The sequence below is a fragment of the Curcuma longa genome, chromosome 11, assembly GCF_044706935.1.
Source record: "Curcuma longa cultivar G26 ecotype Majalengka, Jawa Barat chromosome 11, ITB_CL_G26_1.1, whole genome shotgun sequence".
NCBI lineage: Eukaryota > Viridiplantae > Streptophyta > Magnoliopsida > Zingiberales > Zingiberaceae > Curcuma > Curcuma longa.
Window position 1 is genome coordinate 9,410,559 of NC_133871.1, and position 20,248 is coordinate 9,430,806.

General features: G+C 39.5%; 5 protein-coding genes across 7 annotated transcripts; 1 reads left to right on the forward strand and 4 right to left on the reverse strand.

Moving 5' to 3' along the window:
* Window positions 1–442: 442 nt before the first annotated feature.
* Window positions 443–3,356, reverse strand: LOC141838030 (PHD finger protein ALFIN-LIKE 8-like). Of its 2 annotated transcripts, XM_074725415.1 has the most exons (6): window positions 3,199–3,356; window positions 3,000–3,099; window positions 2,892–2,924; window positions 2,009–2,237; window positions 1,050–1,179; window positions 443–980 (listed from the first exon to the last, which is right to left on the reverse strand). In XM_074725415.1, the coding sequence occupies exons 2-6, from the start codon at window positions 3,097–3,099 to the stop codon at window positions 699–701; spliced, it is 774 nt and encodes a 257-aa protein (XP_074581516.1). In that variant the 5' UTR covers window positions 3,199–3,356; the 3' UTR covers window positions 443–698. The 2 variants fall into 2 exon arrangements, with proteins under 2 accessions (XP_074581516.1, XP_074581515.1); XM_074725414.1 differs by having other exon boundaries at window positions 443–1,179.
* An 885-nt stretch (window positions 3,357–4,241) lies between these two features.
* LOC141836900 (inactive glucose-1-phosphate adenylyltransferase small subunit 2, chloroplastic-like) lies at window positions 4,242–7,151 on the reverse strand. The gene is made up of 9 exons (XM_074724364.1): window positions 6,906–7,151; window positions 6,504–6,794; window positions 5,986–6,249; window positions 5,689–5,853; window positions 5,466–5,566; window positions 5,255–5,366; window positions 4,939–5,037; window positions 4,639–4,761; window positions 4,242–4,448 (listed from the first exon to the last, which is right to left on the reverse strand). The coding sequence occupies exons 1-9, from the start codon at window positions 7,149–7,151 to the stop codon at window positions 4,332–4,334; spliced, it is 1,518 nt and encodes a 505-aa protein (XP_074580465.1). The 3' UTR covers window positions 4,242–4,331.
* Window positions 7,152–7,820: 669 nt separating this feature from the next.
* Window positions 7,821–8,952, reverse strand: LOC141837073 (uncharacterized). The gene is made up of 2 exons (XM_074724542.1): window positions 8,945–8,952; window positions 7,821–8,865 (listed from the first exon to the last, which is right to left on the reverse strand). Exons 1-2 carry the CDS (start codon window positions 8,950–8,952, stop codon window positions 7,821–7,823), a joined length of 1,053 nt encoding a protein of 350 aa, XP_074580643.1.
* A 321-nt stretch (window positions 8,953–9,273) lies between these two features.
* On the forward strand, window positions 9,274–12,427 carry LOC141840227 (uncharacterized). Its single transcript, XM_074728150.1, is given in 4 exon segments — window positions 9,274–9,517; window positions 9,519–9,567; window positions 10,321–10,475; window positions 11,589–12,427. Coding segments are annotated over 4 exon segments (1,065 nt in total). The 5' UTR covers window positions 9,274–9,331; the 3' UTR covers window positions 12,264–12,427.
* A 440-nt stretch (window positions 12,428–12,867) lies between these two features.
* Window positions 12,868–19,803, reverse strand: LOC141840226 (putative serine/threonine-protein kinase At1g54610). 2 transcript variants are annotated; one of them, XM_074728149.1, is made up of 8 exons: window positions 18,249–19,803; window positions 17,501–17,785; window positions 17,086–17,403; window positions 15,743–15,970; window positions 15,018–15,118; window positions 14,757–14,832; window positions 14,203–14,640; window positions 12,868–13,413 (listed from the first exon to the last, which is right to left on the reverse strand). In XM_074728149.1, exons 1-8 carry the CDS (start codon window positions 18,852–18,854, stop codon window positions 13,201–13,203), a joined length of 2,265 nt encoding a protein of 754 aa, XP_074584250.1. In that variant the 5' UTR covers window positions 18,855–19,803; the 3' UTR covers window positions 12,868–13,200. The 2 variants fall into 2 exon arrangements, with proteins under 2 accessions (XP_074584250.1, XP_074584249.1); XM_074728148.1 differs by having other exon boundaries at window positions 14,203–14,646.
* Between the last annotated feature and the right edge of the window lie 445 nt (window positions 19,804–20,248).

The window sequence follows — 20,248 nt, forward strand, 5'->3', positions numbered from 1 at the left end:
TTGCTCAATCGAATTTTTTTCAAGCACAAACTTGATTCATGGTGAAGTTTTAGATGATCTCCAGAGTTGCACCAGTCTAAGTTAAAACCAATTTTCAGATGTATGTTTTTGTCATTGTGAATTGGTCAAGTGTGGTAGGCCTTCACTGAAAGAAACTTGCCAATTTTATGGTTAAACAAATCTTCACTAAAATGCGATGTGCTAGTGTTGTCCACTCATCGAAACATCGAACCCACATAGACCTCTTCATCAACACTGCTCTTTCGTAATCAACTCAATTATGCTCGGGAGACAATCCACATAGACCTCACACAAGGGACACAAGCTTCGATGCATAGGTTTCGCATGCCAATCGATAATCAAAATGATAAAGGAAGCTCAATTGTACTGGATTTTTTATCGACTCAATCAGGATAATCACTCGACTGATTCATCCTCAGCCTGATTTCAAACACTGATCATAGGGATTAGCATAATAAGACACAATTAGATTACACATCAAGTGAATCCTAACATTTTTTCCTTGACAGCCAAATTAGAGATATCTAGCAGATGAAAGACAAACCTTACACAAACAAGTACCAAACTTTAGCCTACAAGCTGAGAACAAATGCGAAAGGGTTTAGTCTACAAGTTCAAAGGCATGCAAAAGTGATCTTTTGGTGTTAAGAGTAACCATGTCATTCTTGCCTCTTTTGTCATACCTTAGCCCGCTTAGTGTTGCTACAACTCGGGCATTTGTATTGCTTGATGTGCTCGGCGCGGGCGGGTGTGATCCTGACACACTTCCCGTGAAACCACTGTTCACACAAGTCGCAGCAGATCCAGAACTCATCCTTACCGTAACTTTCCCCACACGCACCGCAGAGAGTGTTGTCATGCTCGTCGTTGTAGTCTTCGGGACTCTCCCTAAGGTCTTCTTCTTCTTTGTAAGAAGGCATCGATGGTGGCGACTTGCCAGACTCTGCTTCCATGTACCGCTGAGAGAAACAATACCAAGAGATGGTTGAGATGGATATTAATGAGGAATAAAATATGGAAAGTGCTACCTTCTTGGAGCTTGACTTGTTGCTCTTGCTGCTGCTATTAGGGTTCTTCTCTTTTGACTGCTTCTTGACTGTTCCGGTTACAACTTCATATATAGTAGGCAGATTGTTGATCATATTAAAAAGCCGCCTCCTGTAGTATTGAATCGTTCATCGCAAATAACATCAGGTATGCTATTATTTGGTAAGTGGAATTCTGAATGATATATAAACCACAATATTAATATCAAGGTAAAGCACAAACTCCTCCAGCTAGATCCACAAAAAAAAACAACCTAACACGGTAAGAATGATAGCAGTCCTTACATTAGATTGCTATGACCTATTCTATACCAGATTGTCAACTTCCATGTTGATTCGCCAAATCCAATAAAACTAGAATGGAAGAAAGCTAAGTCCTTTAACAACAGATAACTGCCATACCAGAGTCGACAATGTACCTTAACCTTCTAAAGATTAACACAAGCGGCATGGATAGCATGATACATGCATTAAAATTATCGATTAATTATTCTTCTAAACTACAACTGTTGGTATCGAATACCCATAGCTTGTAACAAATGTGCTGAGATGTGATGGAACAATATCTTGCTTTGTTGTGTGCCCGTAAATTTCAGATGAATATCAAGTCCACAATAAAAAAACAAAACTACAGGCTCAAATTTGTTGGATAACAAATCAAGTTTCGATCGAAAAATATGGCTAAAATTCTCAGTATATTGGCGCATGAACATAAGAATGTAAGAAATGTTATTTTCCATGAACTCAGAAAGAGGAACAATCATCCAAAGAAAATCACTATTAAAGTCATACAGCAAGATGGCTAAGACTTACAAAAACTAGTAAAATAATTACAAATTGCAACAACTGAAACTATTATTTGATGTGCTTAAACTACAAAATGTACATCAGAACTCTATTATATCAAATTTATTAGTGAAAACTGTGTGATGATCAATTACCTTGACTCTTTGTCAAATCCAAAACGTGCACTAAAATAGAAGGCAACTGCAAGTAACCATGAATCACTGTGAACCGCAACTAGTGCTAGCCAATCTTTCTCAGCCATTCCATCCCTAGCAAAGTTGATTCCTAAAGCTGGCTCAGGTAGCTCTGGTGGCACTTCCTCAGCTGGCAAGTTCACTTCCCAAGTCTCATTAGGAAACCCATAAAGTGACAAGTTCTCTTTTTCTGCAATTTTTTCCATACAATGAGAAAATGTATGTAATAATGTCCATGTTATTAAAGAATCAATAAGCAGAAGTTCCAGATGAGATTATGTTATGTAGTTTGCTGGAAGAAAACCACCTAGTGCTCTCTTAAACAAAGCTACAAGTATGCTTAGCATTCACACAGTAGTCAAATCTCTCTCTAACTACACTCGCAGAAGCTCTTTGGAAAGAGGATACAGAACAAAAGCAGCAGAAGGAACATCTGTGAGTGATAGTACACCGACTATTTTCCTTTGGTAGGGGGTACTCTTAGCAATCAAACATAGGTTTATCAGACTCACAGATAAAAGCTCACCATTTACTATAACATAGTTCTAAATTACTACTGCAGAAAAGCAGGGAAACAAAATCAACAGTAAAAGAACAACGGGCTAACAAATTAGCCAAACTTAAAGAATGCCTCGGCAATTTTTGTATATGTTGATAAAGGTGCCGTCAAACAAAATTTATCTCCTAAAGTTTCAGCAGTTAAAATAAGCAGCTTGATGAAAGCAGTTGTTTTCAGTCATTAATTACAAGTCAACAGTTTCTTGCAATGAAAGAAACAACACAATCAAGGCAGCAGGACTTGAGAAATTCGACCACTACACAAGACCAAGGTCATCAGCCTCACCTGGATCGCACTGCTGGTAGAACTTCTCGACCTCTGCAAACCAAAAGGGGGCATCAAAACCACCAAGCAGAAAGAAGAACGAGAAACAAAGTAAGAAAGGCGCGAGACCAGTAGTGAGAGCCTTTATCATGCCGGCACGGCGGCCTCTGAAGTCCCGGAAGACGTCCTCGGGGGTGCGAGTGACGCGCGCCGCGCCACCGCCGTCCATCTGCGAGCCACCACCCAGAGGCGCAAGGGGAATAAAAAAGGGAACTTTGAGAGCCGGAGTCCGAAAGGATGGGATCGGGGAGGTTAGGGTTTTGCGTACCCGGGAGGAAAGGATTAGGGCTTTGGTCGGAGTCGGAGTCGGAGTCGGAGTCGGAGCCGGAGTGGAGGTCGCCGGTGCGGCGGCGGGGTCGGTAGAGGGAGGAGCAGAGGAAGAGGAGAGGAAAGCGACGAGGAAGAGAAGGTGGCGGTGGAGGCTGTGGAAGATGAGGCGTTGCGATTAATAGATTGTGCGGCGAGGATATTTTAGATGGGCGGGATAATGTTACCGGGAGGTGACCGGATTCGCGTGTATATGACGGGATAAGCCCTAAAAGACAAAATCCATCAATTTTTTTCTTCACTTTTGCAAAAAAACCCAAACATTCCCCTGAATAACAGAATATATGGCGTTAGAAGTTAAATGATAATTGATAAAATATATATTTTTTTCTCTTTTCAATTTTTTGTTTTAGAAAACGGAAAGAATAAAAAATATTTTCTCAAGCCAAAAAAAAGTGTCCCTTATTTCATTATCATTAAAAGTGTTATATGTTTAAAAAAATATTAAAATGAGCATGCAAATTTCATTTCGAAAATATTCTTATTTTAATATTATTATAATAATTATTATCATAATTACTATAATATAAAATTATTTAAGTTATAATCAAAATTTCTATAAGATGAAAAATAATATTTATGTGTACCAAATTTAATAGAGTTGAGTAATTTTACTTTACATTATAATAACTTTTGCTAAAGTTATTAAAACAACACTAGAATAAGAATATTTTTAAAATAAAAAATAAGATGAAATATTTTTTAAAAAATAGGATTTTTTCCATAAAAAATATTATTTCTTTATATAAATTGGGTGGAATATAACTAGCATTGTCATATACCAAGAGAAATCTTATACAATTGAAGCATTGAAGTTTCGAATATGGTTCTTGTTAAAAGGAAATACAATACACAATATTTGATACAAACACAATGTCAAATGCTTCTTTAACAATGATCATTACTTCAAAATGCAAGAAGCCATTAATATTTATTGCTAAAACAGTATAAATGTTGTACACACTTGTTTATTTCACCTTTCTCTTTTATCTATCGACAGACATTCAATCTTTGTAGTGGTTTTGGCCAAAACTGAATTAAGCTTCGCAACAAGTCTAAGCTATGTTAAAACAGTTATAGGATGCTGCCATTAGGTATGATTGCATTCTTCATGACGACGACAATGCCTCCGGAAATGATGTATCCACATGCCTCTCTATCGCATTCTTGGACACTGTCTCGGTTAATGATCTGCAGTCAAAAACAAGTTCAAATTATGATACTTTCTAATCCTTCAATTGCTTGTGTAGCAAATGGAAGTAAACTGAGTTTATCAGACTGCAGTGTTTCAGAACACACTGATACTTTGATCACAATTGCAGTATTTGAAATACAATCTATAGTTCTTTTTGTTTGTTGATTACCAAACTGAGATGATTACCTTAACATTCTTTCCAATTCTTGCATTTTTATCGATTATAGCCTTTTGAATGTGAGTCTTTTCTCCAATGCCAACTGGAATATCTGAACCTTGCAACAATGCTGTGTTCCATTGTAAATCTGCCTGTTCACCATTGAAAAAAGCATTTATGGCAAGTGACAACTTGGTATGAACTTATAAGTGTTGAATCGATAGATACAAGTTTCTTCTTTTCGACCCTCTTTTGAGGGGAAGGATTTTGACTCCTACCTAAAAGACAATATCATTAATGAAACAAGATTGATGTTAAACAAGACGGACCTGGTATACATCGCTCCCCATCACCACAGATTTCTCAATTGTTCCTCCATCTCCAATGTATGTTCCCTTGCCAATCACAGAGTGACTGATCTTGCACCTCTATTCTTAACATAATTAAATATAAAATATTAAATCTTGCATTGATTCATAAACAACTATCTCACAAGTCTGAGCTGTACACGTATACGAGATTCAATCGAAATGAATTATACAAGAACCATTAACTTCTACACATGAGTTTATTATCTCATTGTTGGGTTTCTTAGAGTGTGTGTTTACTACATTTTGTTGATGATGGTAGAAATTAGTCACCTACATTTAGGAGACAGCCATCACCAATAATGCTGCTCTTTACAACCGCATCAGATATTGTAGTTGGAGGAACATAATTGGGCAAAGTGTACACTGCAGGCTGCTTATCATGGAAGCTAGAACCGAAAAACATATTTAGTAGAGCAAAAGATAGATATATATCGTAGTTGATTGACGAAAATAATGCTCTTTGTCAATCTAAGAAGAAAAGTTACTTGATACTGAATGGTTTAGATATGCTCTCCATATTGGCCTGGTAAAATGCTTCAATGCTCATGAGATCATCCCAATGTCCATCAAACATATAACCATGAACCTAAGAAAGATTTTAGAAAATAAGAACATAAACAAGTTTCCTATTTGTTGGCCTGGCCTGTCCAAGATCAATGGAAAATTTATGAAACAAGTGAGATCAGTTAAAGTAATAAGGGTGCAAACCTTCATCCCCAAGGAAACTGCACCTTGTATAACTTCAGTTTCAAAGTCATACGCATCGGGTAGTTCCTCTTGTAGAAGTTTGAACAGCACATCCTTGCTAATGACATATATTCCCATGTTCTTGACATCCAAATCTGGATATGTTCGGGGGGTGCCAGTGGTGACCTGAATTTACCACAAACAATGGACACAATTTAGCTCAGAGAAAGCTACATCTCTCTCGCTATTTGTTCTGTTTAATTTGGTGTTCAAAGTTGTAGCAATGAGCAAAGTTTTGGCTTAGTGTATTGAACTTACTACGAGAGATTGATCTTGAATTGAATCTGGTGTCAACTTCAGTTCATGAACAGGATCTTGTAAAAGGAAATTTAAAGATGTATCATAATTCCTCCTGCTGTTAGCTGCCATTGCCATCGTTATGTGAGCTCCAGTATCTCTATGAGCACTAATTAATCTTCCATAATCCATTTCATAGAGATGGTGACCAGGAAGAACCAATACATCTTCCACTTGATGCTCTTCCAATCGCCACAACCATTTTCTAACTGCATCAGCATTTCCCTTCATACAAAAATAACAAGTTGAAACAAAACAGTTTATCTTGTTGGATACAAATTGAACTAAGGGGGAAATGATCTTGTTGTAATATGTTTGCAAGAATCAAAGATTCTATTCTTGAAAAGAAAGTTCACAAAACTGAGAGAGTTATTTTTCAGAGCTTGTGTGAAGATTGAAGACATTCTCAATGAAGTTGATATTGAGAAAGAAATATGTTGATCTAGAAAAATATGAACACACATTTTCTCCATGCTGACCTTAAACCACCCTAGATCTTCAGTGCTCTGGTAAGAAGTCAAGACCTCTACAAAACCATCCTTTCCAAGGCCAACATCAGAATAAGCTCTTGACATGTGAGAATTTAGAGAGGTAGAGTTAAACTGAGTTAGAGCATATATCTTCGTGATGTCACTGTTGATACAGTTGCTCACCACAAAGTCAATTATCCTATAATGCGCCGCTATCGGAAGCGCAGATTTAGACCTTCTCTTTGTCAACGGATACAGCTTTGTGCCTGGCTCCTCATCGCATATAATTGCCAAGACACTCTGCAGCGATCATATGAAATTTCTTTGGTCTCATTTCAACATCTTACATTCACTTGAGAATTTTGTCAAACAATAGACATGCAACACTGAAGCAGCAGGAAAATAACTTGCCTGATTCAGCAGCTTCTTCTCGGACTGCCACAAGCTGCTGCGGTCCATCCCATCCGAGGACACCGGCGACTGCTTCAAGCTGCTCCTTTGGAGCTTCAACTCTGAGTGTTGCATGGAGATGGAATTGTGCCTGCGGATCAGAGAGGAAAGAGGAACCAAATGCAGAGCCACCATGGCAACAAATTTGGCTCTCCTCCGAAGGAATGCTGCGATGCCTTTGCTGCCACCATGAACACTACACTTCATGGTATAAATCATAATGCTTGAAGGGGAAAGAAAAAGTATTAGGGAATATGTAGCTTTCCTTCTTCTTCATGAACACTGCTTGCAGAAGGTTTCTTTTGCCAACCTCAAAGGCCATGTACCTTAAAATTCTTGGCTTCCTAAAGATTGATGAGATCAATTGATCCAAAGACAAATCTTTCATAGAATTGATATAGAAAAAACAATACAAGATCTTGGCTCCTCCTGGTTGCCTTGATTTATTCTTCTTGGGAAAAGAAAAGGAACTAAAAAGGGTGCATAAATCCACAAACCAACACAGCTAAAGAGGGAGACAAGAACTCAAGAAAGCTTGCAACTTCAACCACGGATAAAGCTTCCCATTTGATCGAATGGAATGGAGTGGTTAGCAAGATAAGCATGTTGCCACATGAACATGAACAAGGTTTTTACTCCATTAAAAGAATTAATGTTAATAGTAAACGACCATCTGGACCGTGTCGACGACCGGTACAATTTGGCGCAATCTCGAGCTGAATTTTCCCACCAATTTAGTTCGAAAGGAAATCACAAGCTTGAACTATTCATGAATCCTTGCAGCTCAATACGCAATTGTTTGTCTTGGAATTTGAATCAATCACGATAGTTTAGAATTACAGGAGATTTTGAATCGATTGTCCTACTTAATCTTACCTACGCCAACTGCGCGGTCTTCTTCAAGGCTTCCTCGGAGTACTCCGAGTTTACCGTGATGGTCGGCTCCACAATGTCGTCTCCGGTCATCTTCCCCAGCCGCAGTAGGCTCCTCGCCGCCAAAATTTCTTGGGGCTTCATGTCGTGCGTGGCCCGGAGGTATAGTCGCTCAACCGCGGTGTACGCCGCCGCCTTCAGCTCCTCGGAGCTCGACGGCGCCAGAAGGCAATGCCCCACGATCCTTATCGCCGGCTGGAATAGCTCCCACGGAAAGGGAACGTTGTAAGACCTCACCGGCGCCGGCGCAGGCGCCGGCTCTGGCTCCGGCTCCTTCACGTCGCCACTCTCCTCTTTCCCTGCGCAGTTTTCTTGCCCCTTCCAGGCCCAAGCCAGGCAGAACTCGCAGAAGTTCAGCTTCGACGATGGCGGCATTGACGAAATCTTATTGTAGTACAATTCCAATGCCACGCCCACGATTCTCGCTCGCTTCGTCGATCGAACAGTGCCATAGGGCTCCAGAACCGGCGACACAACAGCCACGGTGAGCTCCGCCGCCGACTTCTTAGGCGACGCCTTGCCGTCGTGGTAGACGCTCGGATTGGAAAGGTCGGGAAGAGTCAAACTCTCTGCTTCGTTTCCCCGTATAACTGTCTCGTGCGCGTACAGGGCCAACAGCACGGCTTCAAAGCCGGCTAGCGGCTGTCGCGAGATGGCTCGAGAGAGATAGACGCCGGCGATGGTGGGCATGAACTTGAGGACGACGAGCTGGAGATCGGGGTCGTTCGACTGAAACGTGTCGTAGAGCCATCGACAGAGATTATCATCTCCGGCGCCTGAGTCCGGCCTGTGAAGGCGCGTCGATATTTCGGCGGCGACGGCCTCGTTGTGGAGCAGCGCGACGGCGGGACTGTCAGCGACGGCGAGGGAGTCTGCTACGGCGCCGAGGACCTGGGAAAGCGATTGAATGGCGTCGACGGTCGACATGGACGGAGAAGGAAGGAAGGAAGGAAGGAAGCAGAGGACGGCGAAGGTCCGATTGGATTCTCTCGATTAATGAATTGTACGGAGGCGAACGAAGCTGATGAACGGGGCGTTGACCGAGCTTGTAGCTTTGCATGTTTGACCTGTACATTCATTCGAATCACACGTGTCGCATCTACAGCGATCATGCGATTTCCAATATATTACTACAAATATTTTCGAAATTTACAAAATCAATTTTATTTAGAAAAATGGATAATTCATGATAATTTTAATATTTGGAATATCCATCCCTTTTTCTGGGATTTATCGGAGCATATTCCACTCCGGTTCGATCCCTCCCGGTCAACTCGCTCGCTTCTTCCGGACTAGTGTTCCACAGCGACGGAACCTTAATTCCTCGCTAAGCCAGATCTCTTATTATCACCTGGCGGTGACGGCACCCGCTCTTATCGTTTTCTCCCCTCTGAAATCTGAGTTCGATCGGCGCCGTGATCGATTGGGGAAATCGTCTCTCCGGATCGGCGCCGATGGACGTGTGGACTCTCAACCTGAAGGGCGCGGGCGGGATTCCTTTTCTCGGGGCGGTGAGGAAGTGCGAGAGGGGAGGGCGGCTGGTGGCTGTGCGACGAGCTGGCGGAGGGATCGACGTTGGGGTTCTGGTGCGAAGACGGAGGTGGAATTCGTCGGCGCCTACGTATCGGTCGCTCGTGGTGACGGCGAACGGGTAAGAAGAGGAGCAACCGCGGCGGACACTCTTCTTCTGGTAAAGGCCTCCACTTTGTTGTTGATTTAACATGTTGATTGGAGAATAGAAGGTATTTCATCAGGATCTGATAGGAAAACCCATGTAATAAGTTACTTCTGCATGTAACTTTTGGCTTTAGTTAGAAATATTTTGAATTCTCCATAACACATAGACGGAGATGATCGATGGTGTATGGCAATCCTGGTTGTAGAATATATACGTTCCTTTACTTCTACCCATCAAGCTAAAACTTATCTTTTCAGGTTCTAGATTCATAAAAAAGTGATCATTGGTACCGAGATCGAATAATTTGTGAAGCAAAGGGCAAAGAAAGTATTTTTGTAGAATACTGACAACGTAGGGTGTAGTAATACATAGAGTCAGATAATTTGATCTTGGCTGTGGTGGAAGAATTAGATAGTAAGCTAACCCATGAGATATCACCGCATCGAGCTGATAAATCTGTGGTGGAAGAATAAGATGTAAGAACGAGAATGATTAGGAAAATAGGAAAATTAGGTGCATATACGGTGACACCAAAGCAATTGTTCATAGCTTTCTTTTTTAGCATGGTTGTTTTTATGTTTCATTTCTCTTTTTCCTAGCGGCATTGTCAATTGGTGGGCTCGATACCATTTTATAGACTTTCAATGTACTTTGATGAGGTAAGAAACAACTTACTTGCTCCAAATTGCTATGCAGATCCATTAATATGTCATCATCTTTGGTCGATGTTTTTACCGTTTCTGACTTGAGCCTTTTGGTTAGCAGGGGAAAATGATCCTTCAATTCCTGAAGAAGATGGTCTTGATGTAACTACTCCACAATACGATGACAAATCAAAAACCAATGATTACTCCAGGAAGCCCCATTTTACATTGTCTAATTGGCGAGATGTCAGAGCAAATCTTGTTGCCAAAGAGCAGGTTAGTTGAAAAGAATCATGGCATTACCCTAAGGAATCTGGTGCTATGTTCTTGTTCTTAAGTGCAATCCATGCTATTTTACGTTATAATAACATTTCATATTTTGAGGAGTCTATGTGACTTCCACATAACTGGTCATTCCTGGATTTGAGTGCAACAACTAGGATCCTGTGGTTTCTTTTTTGAATTAATATTTTCTTATGAATTTCAACCATAGTTGTCTAAGACAGTAGAATCATAACTGCAAGTCCTTGTTGTTGATCAATACTTGTGAATGTTTTTGGTGGCTAAATGTTTATTCTGAAATAGCACTTAATTTTTTTACATTTCAATCCTAGATAACCAATATTTATGATTGAATATAACCATATTTCATCATTATTATTGCTTGATTTACAAATTTGGATTGTGGATACTATCATTCTTGTTACTTAGCCTGCATGCATCGCTTGTTTTATTATAGAATCAGTTAGAAAATGATACGAGAAACAAAGCCCAGTGAACTTTTGCCAAATTAAAACTAGTAAAATTTCTATTTTCTATAATGGAATCCCTCTTTCACAATAGAATCTTGATTTAAGGTTATTTAAGATCTGAAAACACACTTTTTTTTTACATTGATGCAGAGGTCAAGAATGCTAAGTTATTTGAAAAGACAAATTAAAATGGAACTTATCCAGGCAGGTTGTCTGAATGGTTACCAATGCTAGGTTAGTTAGGACTAGTTTATGTTTAATCTTTTTGGATATTTGGATAAACTTTGGTTCGTAGAACATCAACCTTTGGCTCATCTCGCTTTGTCAACTTTTGTCTGATAATTAAATGTGAAAAAGAAAACTCTAGTCGGGTTATTTATTATGTACAGAAACTAATTTCCATTTAGCTATAAGATTTTGATACTTGAGTTTAGTTGGAAAGCTTCATTTGATTGCTTTGCATGTTCTGTTTATTATCATTACTCTAACACCGGCCACTGTTAGTTGTTAGGGATTTTTTCTTGTCTTATGCCTGCCTTTGATAAATTTGTGTAGCTAGCCGGGCAAAATGGTGTCAGTTTCAGCTATATTAGCCAAAAATTGAATTGAGCAGTTACTCTTTTGTTTAATTGTTTAGGAGCATCTACTTGATACTGATGGCCAGGGTATCACCTCAAATGAGCAACCCCAAATGCTTTGCCCCAAGTGGGCACATCCCATCCCAATGCTGGAGAGTGGATGTGTGTTACTTGCTACTGAAAAGCTCGATGGAGTCCCAATGTTCGAGAGGACTGTGATCCTTCTTCTCAGTTTGGGATCTAGAGACCCAAGAGATCGTCCTTTTGGAGTCATCCTGAATCGTCCACTCCGTCGAAAAATCAAGCATATGAATCCATCAAACCCTCATCTTGCAACCATATTTTCTGACTGCTCTGTTCACTGTGGTGGACCAGTTGAGGCAAACATGTTCTTACTGAAGTCGAGCGACGGCTTACTGCTGCCAGGTTTTGGGGAGGCAGTCTCAGGTGTTTACTTCGGTTCCAGAAACAACTTAGATGCTGCTGCAGCGCTTGTCAAGACAGGAGCATTCATGCCCCGAGATTTCGTTTTCTTTGAAGGTTATTCGGGCTGGGAATTCGATCAGTTGCTTGACGAACTCGAGTCCGGATATTGGGTTGTCGCTTCCTGCAGCTCACATCTAGTTCATCAAGTTTATGGAACATCGTCGTCAAACTTATGGGAGGAGATTTTGCAGCTGATGGGCGGGCAATATTCTGAGTTGAGCAGGAAGCCCAAACAAGATGATCCTTGAAGGTTGATTGAGGTGTCGAAGTGAGGCTACAATTAGCTTTTTGTACAGAATTTGCCTAAGGCTGCCTTTTAAAATCGAAAAATTGGCTGTTGCATGTTATTCTAATAACAAAAGTACTTTTTATGGAATAATACCAAAAGTTCTTGGTAGTTCTTCCTCTGGAAGAGTGGTGTTTTGCCTTCTCATTACTCATGATTTCGATTTCATCCTAAAGGGCAAAAAAAGGATTGCATAATTGCCATCTTGCTCTTGTTGATTGGACCTTTTATTCTGAGAAGGTTGCTGGTTGTATATCTAACTTGCTGTTTTGTTACATATTTGGCTAAAAGTTACAGAAATAGAGAGTTTCATCTTTTCTAGATCTCTCAAGGGGCATCTGGGAAACATGGGAATAGTTACAAATAAATTATATGTATCAATATCTCACCACTATGCTGTGGATTTTGCCTTCATTGTTTTTCTCAAGCATACATTCTTCTAAAGTTTCATATCCATTCCTCTTGATTTTTTTTTGTTGTTTGAACTCTTTCCACAAGAAAACCATAGAATAAACATAAACAATACAAATACATGTCAAATAGAAAATCTGATCATGCTGCATGTTTTTGGTTCTTTTTGTAAGGCATTTATAGAGAGGGGCCAATCTTTGCCATAAACAGTTCCTGTGTTATATATACAATTTGTCATTGAGTGGATTTCACCTACACATTGGGCATCCAGAATCAAACCAATGCTAAAGCACAGTTTTTTTGAGGTAACAAACAACTCCCAACTCGAATCGCATGCTTTGCAACTCACAGTTCTTGAATCCTCGTAGCGAACTGGATGAGTTGAATGTATCTTTTATGTAGATCCCGGGAAAGCGATGTGCTTCGCCGTAGGTTGTTTCATCTCAAGAATCACATAGTTGTATTCTATTTGTGTACGTTTGATGCGTTTAATGATCCGACCTGCCATTTCTGCTAGCATAAAGCAAGGCCTCAAACTGAGCCCTCTCGCCGTACTTTCGGGGTTTGGTTCTGTTGTGGCGGGCTCTGCGTACAGCCTGCTGGATTTGTCGCTCGTGCTCTTTAAGAATTTCATCGATGTTTCCTCTCGGAGGCATCAGAGGTCCAGAGTAATGGATTCGGTTCTTCCGAGGGGCATGACCCTGAACAACATGCAAAGACATAAATAAGAGAGCTATAACCATGTCATATACAAGATTAAGCTGCTGATCCTTCCATCTGAGGATGTGGATGAAATGCATAAACATAGATCCTATGACAATATCACAAGAGTTCAAAATTTGATCTACAAACATGTAATCTTCTCTATGCTTTCTTAAAGATTTCATTGGAAATTCCTAATATTAACTCTTCCCTTTAAGATAAGAGAATGGATCTCCAATAAGAATCCAAAGACCCCATTTACTATAGGAAAGTTGTTAGTTTGAGAAGAAGAAGAAGAAGAAAAGGTTAGAAATCTTAAACTACATATTTGTTATTCTTCCTTTTTCTTCCACCTTTCCCCTTCTCAATCCATTCTCCTCTTCACCTTAACACATACTGCCACGAGCTCAGTAATCGCCTGTCGGCACTGTTACAACAAGTATCAAGAATGGAAAAGTGGAGAAGAGTGTGGGGGTAAATGGGTTATCTCAAATCATTTGAGTATCTCCATTTTATTCCCACCCCAAGAAGCTCAGTTGGGGGAAAAAAAAGAAGAAATATTTTGATTTTTATACTTTTCTTCACACTATTTTCCCTTGAATTCACCAATATATTTCTAGAACCTTTCCTAAATCTTTCCAATTTCCTATCATTCCTAAAACCTCTCCAGATAAGCAATGCCTAATGATAAAGATTCGAAAACTAATTACAAAAGCATGCATGTATATCTAAAGATGTTTCAATAAAATATAGTATTTGGCCAAATCCTCAGTCGGATGAGCACTTACAGTTGTTTGCTCCTCTTCTCCAGTTTTGTCATCCTTCTTGCGAGATGATGAAGGGGCATCCAGCAAGTGGTGAGTCCACTCTGGCTTCTCAGACGAATCGGTTTCAGGTTGACTGTATTTGGAGGCTGGATGATTCTCTGGCAAATGTGTGTGCCTAGCGCTCTGTCTACGGTCTAACTTCGCTGTATGGCTTCTTGCAACCAATAGACCTGTGGTGAGAGCAGTCCCCCCTCCCTGGGAAACGTATGATGCATGTGTTTTTATTTCTTGGCCAGCGGGCAGCTCGGTTGTAGACAAACGACCAGAGTGCATCAAAGGACCTCCATGAGGGAAACCATTCTGAGCTGTTCCTCTCGGATGATCTATTCGGAAACCTGACAGCACATCTTCTTTTGGTTTGTACTTGTCACTGCTTGTTCTAAGACTTCCATGCAATTTCTGTAACTGCAACAGGAAGCAACATCTTATTTATGGATTTCCATTTCAGGCTATTATTTCAATGTAAATTCAAACAAACTGAAGATCTGCAAAAAACAAAATATTAATCGATATACCTGTGACTCAATGTTGCCATCACGAGAAGGCATTTCTTTCCGACTTCCATGCTCTTTGATGGCTGCTTCTCTCTGCCTGCTAAAAAGGTCGCTCTGTTAGTTATCTGATATATTTCAAGGAACGGTGGAGATCTTAAACCAGAGACATTTTTATTCCGAGTGGCTTCCGACTTTAGGTTAATCATATATTTCTATTAGCTTGACAACACATAATAATAGAGTAGGACTTTTGCTTAGTACACTAAGTGTATAGTAAGTCACCTTCTAGCTTCCTCATTTCGAAGTTTAGCATCATATTCCTTACTTGGAGGATACTTCGGCAAACTTGAAGGGTCACAAGCAAAAGGCTTTGTGGTGAAGAACTGATAAGAAGTAACAATCAAATATTGGAAAAGGAATAAATGGAACAAATATGACATCGTATTGGAAAATTTAAAGAGGAGAATGCAAAAAAATATTTACTTTTGGAACTGAAAGGGAATATGCATAAACAAGTCTAATGCAACATATCCAATGTGCAACATAATTACATATAGGAAGTTTTTCATGTTTTCCTTTCACAGATGCATTCATGCAGAACAAATTCAAACAATGATAGATGGCAGTTTGTAGTAAGGCCTCTTGAAAACTGAACTGGCGAATTGAAAAATAAATTTAGTATGAACCAGCGAATAAGTGATCAGCACAAGCAATTTGGTAAACCAACAAAATGATCAATGACACACCAAATTATTTATATAGCTGATTGAAAAAAAAAAATCAAGAAGGTTTTTGATGCTGGTCTATTACAAAGGATTTTATGTATGAAGCTAAATCAATATTAAGTGCTGCCACTGTAAAAGTTTTCAAGGTTATATAGAAATTTTAACTTGCCTACATGTTGAAGCAGTAAATGCAAAAAGTACAAGAAAGAACATTACAGCAGAAGGAAGAATAATCTACGGAGAAGGAATTAGGTGAACTAAGGGAAAGGTAAAAAAAGTTACATCGCTCTTAAGGGCAGAAATTGCTGTTCCACGAAATCTTGGATCTATTGAAAGTAGACAATCAAGAAGAGCTAAAGCTGGAGGAGGAAAATCCTTAAATGTCTCCTTAATGCAGCGTGGATAGGGTTGTTGGGGTTTAAATGATGTAGCATGGGGCAACTTTGATGTTCTCCAAAATTCCTCCGCAGGTGAGCCACATAACTTGAATATCTTATGCAATTGTTCCACCTAAAAGACAGGAGATATTAAACAGTTAGATTTTCATGCAAATACAAGTTGTATATAGCAAAAGAAACATAGGCAAGTAGAACTTGGATTAAAACTAGCTCTGCAGTAGTCATTGTGAAGTGCTTGTAGCGAGTGTACTAAGAAGCTTTTATGCACATTGCATATATTTCTTTTACTAATTGAGAGGGTGCAATAAATAGCATAAGTTTCTGGATGTTATGTTATGTGGATGAGAATGCAAATTGAATGAAGTCTAATTCAGTTCCTGTGCAAGGATTTGGGGCTCAATAGTATTAGTCTAAGACACAGAATATCAAAACTTCTCATTGTCAGTTCCATTGTAGAAACTGACACTTTCCCTACAGAACATAATTTTCTTTTTTTAATATTTTTGCAGAGAACCAATTGAAGGTGAGTTCCCAACCATCAATTCAGCATCCACGATATGTGAAAACTTATTATATTTGATTTAATAATGTAATGATACATAACATATCATGTATGAGTTTCCCTTTTCAACTTTTTATGTATGACATTCTTTTACTCAGATTTAGCCAGAGGATCCAAATAAAAATGTAATCAGTAGAGATTTCAGAAATTAGCTCCAATTTGTAAAAGGTAAAAAAAAAAATTATATCAGTTCGAGGACTATAAAAGTTTTTGAAAGTTAATTCAAGCCATTTCAAATGCTAACTGAAAATAACATCAAAAAGCTTTCAATTAACAAAGAAAGTCAGCAAACAATTTCGTACATAGAAGACCTATGGAGTTGGCCTTATTTATGAACTGTTCTTTCTCGTCGACAAGTTTACCTCTTCTTAGAATAGGCAGCTTGGTTTCTTCTGTTTCCAGTTAAACTTAAACAGTATTGTTTATCTATTCAATTTAGGTTAGTCCTTCCTCATACATCTTGCTTTTCTATGAGTGTTATCTGCTTAATCATGTAGTTCTGTGCTGAATGTCAATCTAGAAGATAACATTTGAACAAAACTAGACAAGTTTAAACAAAAACTATTTAGATATGATAATTCCAATTCTTTAACACACCAAGCTGTTTGCTCTAGAGGCTTCAAGTTGAACCTATAAATTTATAGGTGTGCAAAGACAAATTATACCTCTGTTCTTCCTGGCATAATAGGTCTCCCAGAAAGCAATTCTGCAAGAATACAACCAGTACTCCACATATCAACAGCAACACCATATTCTGTTGCGCCCAGCAAGAGCTCAGGAGGACGATACCACAATGTTACTACTCGGCTAGTCAAGTGCTGCTTCTGGTCAGGATTATAAAATGTAGCCAGTCCAAAATCTGCTATTTTTAAGATGCCATTGTTGTCGATCAAAAGATTTGAACCTTTGATGTCACGATGCAACACACCATGATTATGGCAATGTTCGAGACCACAAAGTAGCTGCTGCATATAGCACTTGGCCTGGACGTAATGATCCACAATGAGTATACCGAAGGGGAAAAGGCATGGAATCAGTAAAATAATATGATAAAAAAAGCATTTGTGTCATGGCAAACACCTGGGGTTCAGTAAACTTGATGCCAGGCGTCCCTAGAAGTCCTGCAAGATCATGCTCCATATATTCAAAAACAAGATACAGACTAGAAGATATTTTCGAGGTAATTAAAGCTTCAAGCTTCACGACATTTGGGTGATCAAGTTTACGTAAAATGTGTATTTCCCTTGCCATGAACCGTACACTTTCTGGATCCATATTAGCAAAACGGACTTTTTTAAGTGCAACAGTTTTGCCAGTTTCAAGATCACGAGCTTTGTACACGGTGCTGTAAGTCCCTTGCCCAATCTGCAGGAATGATAAAGATTATCAGCAGAAAAGTATAAGTTTCAGCCATCACATGTTTTACAATGAACTCAACAGCACACGTGAAAGTACATATTTAGCCAAACAATAATTTCAACAAAGAAACTGAAGAAGGCAAAATTTCACCAGCGAGTAGCATCCAGGAACATCTAAAATAAACCCATTGCTTATAAAGACAGTAACATCATCAGTATGATTGGTCGCTCAAATAACACAAATTAGTTGTGGAAGGGAAGTTCTCTAAATGACAAAATTCAGTCCTACCTTTCATGCTTCCAACAAGATAGTGAAGAGGAAACAAGAGAAAAGTGACAGCAACTAATAGAAACTAAGCAAATATACAAACAAAAGATTCACCATATACAGCATGGAAAAGACAGATAAGTAGCTCTATATGTAATCATGTGAAAGAGAAGAAAATGATTTTACTGAGGCCATTACCAACCTTGTTTAACTTCTCAAAGGAATCTGCCCTTCGAGGAAGCCAGCCTTTCACTGCATCACCAGCAACTGCTATGAGCCAGGAAGGCCAACCAGCTGCAGCATGCTCAAACTTGAACCCATTTGATACATGAGAGATCACTGTTTTGTATTCATCCACTCTCTTAGAACCGGCGACTGCTGAAGATGGCTCTGCCATACTCGCCTGAGCATCAAGTGCAGCCTGTCTTTGCAGCCCAACCCCCTTAGAAGTGCTAACCGCTGGGGATACCTTTCTTTCTCCATCATCCACTGAGGGGTTTGGGACTTTTCCATTCTTCTCGACAACAGGCAACACCTTCCTCTCTCCGGTGCCAACCAAGGGGGCAGGAGAAATGGCTACATTCTCTTGCGACATTGATATAAGCCGTGCAGTGCTCCCATCAGTGGCAACAGTAGCATCAACATCTATCACTTCGACTTCATCCCTCCTTGAAGAAGAAACCAACCTATTCAAAGAGTCCTCAGTTGTTGAAGAAAGCAATCTACTCAGGGTCCTTCTTGAAGCCTTAGGCCTCTGAAACTCAGGGACATCATCTCCCTTGAATCCTTTTGATGAAACGCAGCCCATAAGAAATTTCCTAATCCTCCGCGTTACAATCGAGCAATCGTAATTACTGATGCACCTAGATCAAGAAAAGAATCGCTTTTTGCACTGAAGGGAGCCAAAAAACATTCTGAAACCTTGAACGAACCGCGAGCTCATTATAGTCTGAAGCCAACGATGCCCGAAGAAACAATCACGATATCTCCAGAACAGCCTATCACATGTCTCAAGAGCAAAATCCAAAATGCAAGCCACCACTTTAAACAAAAAGAACAGCTAGTCAGACACCGAATCTAGCAAAAAAACCACCTTTTTGGCAAATGGGCAATCATCGAAGTCTCGATTTCTCTCCGTCGGGCAATTGCAAGTCTGCAAACCGCAAACTAAAAGAGTAGAAGAAGTTCACAACGAAGATCGCCGGAATCCGATAATGATCCTACGAAGGCGGCGCAAATCTGAGACTTTTACCCGAAATTTCGCATCGCGGCCTCTGATTCTCCCACCTCAGATATTTTCCACGCCATGATTCTTTCGGATGACGAGGACACAAAATCACAAATGAGAAAATGCGAAAAGGACCGAAAAAAACTACCGGTATTTTCCCTCTTCAAAAGGTAACAAGGTAAAATGGGTATAAAGGCAAAAGGAGTGATTTTTTTGAGGATCCAATGGAGAAAAAAAAAAGAACCAGGAGAGATCTCGCCAACAAAAGACACGGAGAGATTTACAGAATGGAATCAAGGAAACAGCAGAGGAACGAGATGGATCATAAAAGACGCACTTTTAGGGCATAAATTACTCCGACCGATGCGCAAGCGATAGGACCAGAAGCAGGAGCACGGCGAGGAAGAAAGAAGACAGCCGCAACACGAGGGCGAGCGGACGGCGGAGATCGATCGCGGCGGTCGCTTCAACTCATCGTCGCGCCTGGGAGACGCAGATGGAGGCGGAAGGGATCAGCTGTACGGTGCGATGCAATCCACACCGCATCCCTTGGTTACTGCCAAATCCCACTACTTCCATAAAGGAAAATAAATTACTTGTGACGTTTTTTTTTTAAAAAAAAATGGTTGATCATTTTTGGGGGGACTAAATCATGATTTTTTTTTAAAAATATTCATCCGTTTATACACACCGAATTAAATTCAGAAATTTAATTTGTACACAGAAAATTCATTTTTTGTAGAAAATTCATTTTTTTAATGTATACTATTCTATTTCAATTTTAAAATTCACATATCTTTCCTTCTTTTAATAATAAAATTCAATCCGTTATGTTTGTTCAAAAAAATATCGATCTAATTTATTTGATTTATTCAATTCCATCTTGAACTAATTGTTTTTGTAAACAGTAAAAAAATAAATAAAAGGGAGTTCTATACTTTCGATATTTTCAAATGATAATAAAGTGTGTTATT

Bases quoted from the DNA above. Each gene is read 5' to 3' on its own strand.
- LOC141836900 (XM_074724364.1), bottom strand. From the start codon at position 7,151: ATGAAGTGTAGTGTTCATGGTGGCAGCAAAGGCATCGCAGCATTCCTT. The intron at 5,854-5,985 runs GTAAGTTCAATA...TGGTAAATTCAG, and splicing joins TTCAAGATCAATCTCTCGTA to GTCACCACTGGCACCCCCCG. The intron at 5,367-5,465 runs GTAACTTTTCTT...TTTCGGTTCTAG, and splicing joins TCTAAACCATTCAGTATCAA to CTTCCATGATAAGCAGCCTG.
- LOC141840226 (XM_074728148.1), bottom strand. From the start codon at position 18,854: ATGGGCTGCGTTTCATCAAAAGGATTCAAGGGAGATGATGTCCCTGAG. The intron at 17,786-18,248 runs GTTGGTAATGGC...TCATTCCTGCAG, and splicing joins CCTTTGAGAAGTTAAACAAG to ATTGGGCAAGGGACTTACAG. The intron at 17,404-17,500 runs GTGTTTGCCATG...CATTACGTCCAG, and splicing joins TCAAGTTTACTGAACCCCAG to GCCAAGTGCTATATGCAGCA.
- LOC141838030 (XM_074725414.1), bottom strand. From the start codon at position 3,099: ATGGACGGCGGTGGCGCGGCGCGCGTCACTCGCACCCCCGAGGACGTC. The intron at 2,925-2,999 runs GTCTCGCGCCTT...TTTGGTTTGCAG, and splicing joins GATAAAGGCTCTCACTACTG to AGGTCGAGAAGTTCTACCAG. The intron at 1,180-2,008 runs GTAATTGATCAT...TCAATACTACAG, and splicing joins GGATTTGACAAAGAGTCAAG to GAGGCGGCTTTTTAATATGA.